Genomic DNA, 2,896 nt, shown 5'->3' with positions numbered 1-2,896 from the left:
TGCCTGCCAAGCCACCGAATCGCTTCCCTTCCACAGGAAGGCTCTCTGAATTTTGTCAATTGCCTTGAAAACCCATGGAGTCGGATCTAGGGAGACATGAGGAGGAAGAGTGGAAGTGCAGTCAGCAGTGCCTGAACTAGAATCAAACCCATTTGTTTTTCAGGCCCTTTTGTATGTGTTCATTTCTCCACTTTCATCAACTTAAGTGTAAGTTTATCTGATTAAGCTGTCCTACTATCTCTTGTTTAACAACATTTAGGTAAGACACGACGAGCAGTTGAATAAGTTATACCTCCAAATGCCTTTACTATTTAGTATATTTGTTTGGTTGGGAGTTTGTGTGAATAGATTATGGCTTTTAATATGTGTGATACGAATTACTACTCTTCCTAGCGCTAACATATCAATTACTACTCATAATTTAGAATCCACAGTGCAAATTTACACTTACGTTTGTATGCAATCCAGATGGTTTAGGTCAGTAATCAGAACTTGTTCATTCTGCAGGGCCAAGGTGCATGCTCTCACCGCGAGCCAGTCGAAGCTGCTGCTGAAGAACCACCACTAACTGGATACACCAATCCAAGGGAGAGTGAACATTTGGGGTACAATCCAGTTGCAAAGGAAGCTAATGTGCATGCCATGATGGGAGGCCACAATGAAACTAGACAATTCGATCCTGATCAACCCCCTGAATATGATGAATGGCCGTTTGAAATTGTTGAGGGTGATGTTGTACCCACAGCCCACTTGTGGCCTGCTCACCCTACACCCATTGCTGCAGTCGCTCAGGGATCGCCAGTTATGCTGCGCCAACAATTTGCTATGGTCCAAGTGGGAACACCAACTAAATCACCCATGCCACCTAAATGTACCATCAGCCCCAATACTCCTCGGTCAGGCAGTTGCTACCGGTGCCATGAAGGACATTGGACCATCAACTGCCCTAAGAACGGCACTTGTTACCACTGTGGTAGGCACTTTGTGAAGGATTGCCCTGGAGTACGCACCAAGAAATGATCGTAAGAAGCATATGAGAGTCTCATTATGTAAAAAGTAAGCACTGAGGCTAGCGATCTACTTCTGCATAATAATTGGCTTAAACGTGGCTGTCAGTTTATGGTTTAGGATTGAATGTACGGCGCCGGATACCCTGCTAAACTTAAACTTGTGGTGCCTGACTGTAAGGTTACTAATGCGGTTGGTTAATCACTAGTAGCATATGCAGAAGGGACAGTAAACTCGTAACTCGTATTTTGCGTATGCATTTGTAGTACTTTAAGTATGCGTTTGACTGGTAATGTTTTGCATATGCAGTAGCATAGCGTATCTATTTGTAGAACTACCTCGTCTGTAAACTAATATAAGACATTTTAGACACTTGAAAGTGTCTAAAATGTCTTATATTAGTTTACAGAGGAGTATTTAAGTATGTGTTTGAATGGTGTCCCATCTGTATGAATTTCGGACGCGGCTCGTCTGATGTATGACCCACACACTGACGTGTGGGCCCGGACCCACCCGTCAGCGGCCCAACGGCAGGGGGCCGTACGTCAGAGGATCCGGCTCCATGAATTTCAGGTGCAGACCTGAGTGCTAACGCGTTTCAGTGTGTGTATTCTTCTGAAGTTTCGAGGGTGGTTACTGATGTTATCCGTGTTGATGAACTGATGGGTGAGGTAACAGGTGTGTCAATCAATATGTTGAACTTTGAACAACTTGATTTCAAGGGTGTGGTGCTGTAAGATTCATTTATGAGAAACTTTGAGAGAAGATTTGTGAATGGAAAAGAATGAAATATGGTGTGTCATTAAAAACTCTTTTTAAACCCAATGGGATAATCTATATACAAGGAGAAATCGATATGACATATATGAACACTTGTATTTATATTGTCTCGTTAAAAACCCTTAGGAGAAACCATCCAGGAAAAATGAGTATAATATATATAATTGGATGAATTTAGGAGTTTACCCCCCTAAACTTTGCAAAATTTAAGATTGTCGCATACCGATTCCATGGATATGTTTATGGAATGTAGAAGTTGGTAATAACACTATGAATAAACGGTTAGATTTTCACAAGACTTCATTTGCAAATTATCTCTTCAGCTTTCAATAATTTGTGAGGATAAGTAAATTTGGAGCAATGCGCTGCATGATATTGCTCTTCATATAAGCTGTAAGTATTAAGCAACACAAGCGGCAGTATCTTGATATTTGAAGTTATGTAGTTCTAATGAATCTCAACCACGCGATTTTATTGTGGTCAATCATTCCGCTAATTCATGCACATTTTGCAATGTTTAGATAAAGTAATTAGTATATCATAATGATCAGTGAAAGTAGCCATTGTAGTCTATTTAGATGAATTCCATGAAAAGAAGACTATTTCGGTGGACTCGGTTTGTCCCCTAGCACTATTGGGATCATATAACTAGTCAGTGTCAGTATTAATCATATCTTGATTTTTCCTAATGGACATATTTGTGATTCGGCGGATATTCCTTATATCAACCCTATACCTTTGTTGTTTGGGGTTTCGCTCTGAATAAATTGATATCAAATGTAGTATCACACCTGACGTAGTTTGCAATCATATGAGTACTTTGATGTTATTGATACGCAGAGCTTCAGGTCCCTATATCACTTTGTTATCATCCCTAGGTTTGGATTTATAACCATATCAGGGACTATATCCTTCTGCTTACAACAACCCCACTCCCCTTAAAAGAATATTATAGTGCCAGTATCATGAGTCATGAGGTTCTACTCTTTAGTCTGATAAGAAGAAATCAAGGTCTCGGTTCCGTATTAAGTAAAGATAGGGAGACCATAAATGTCTTGAACTGAAATGATAAATTTATATTGAACTTCTCTTGTAATTTTTGGATATA

General features: G+C 40.0%; 1 protein-coding gene across 1 annotated transcript in view; it reads left to right on the top strand.

The window, feature by feature from the left end:
- Positions 1–1,319, top strand: part of LOC119286146 — a 5,951-nt gene extending 4,632 nt beyond the window's left edge. Inside the window, exon 3 of the mRNA XM_037565498.1 lies at positions 508–1,319. Within this exon, the coding sequence (XP_037421395.1) occupies positions 508–1,020 (513 nt within the window). The 3' untranslated portion in view covers positions 1,021–1,319. The remainder of the gene's footprint in view (positions 1–507) is intronic.
- The last annotated feature ends 1,577 nt before the right edge of the window (positions 1,320–2,896 follow it).

This window comes from Triticum dicoccoides, chromosome 4A, assembly GCF_002162155.2.
Source record: "Triticum dicoccoides isolate Atlit2015 ecotype Zavitan chromosome 4A, WEW_v2.0, whole genome shotgun sequence".
Lineage (NCBI taxonomy): Eukaryota > Viridiplantae > Streptophyta > Magnoliopsida > Poales > Poaceae > Triticum > Triticum dicoccoides.
The sequence above is the reverse complement of the archived record's forward strand: the minus strand, read 5'-3'. Positions and strand labels throughout refer to the sequence as shown.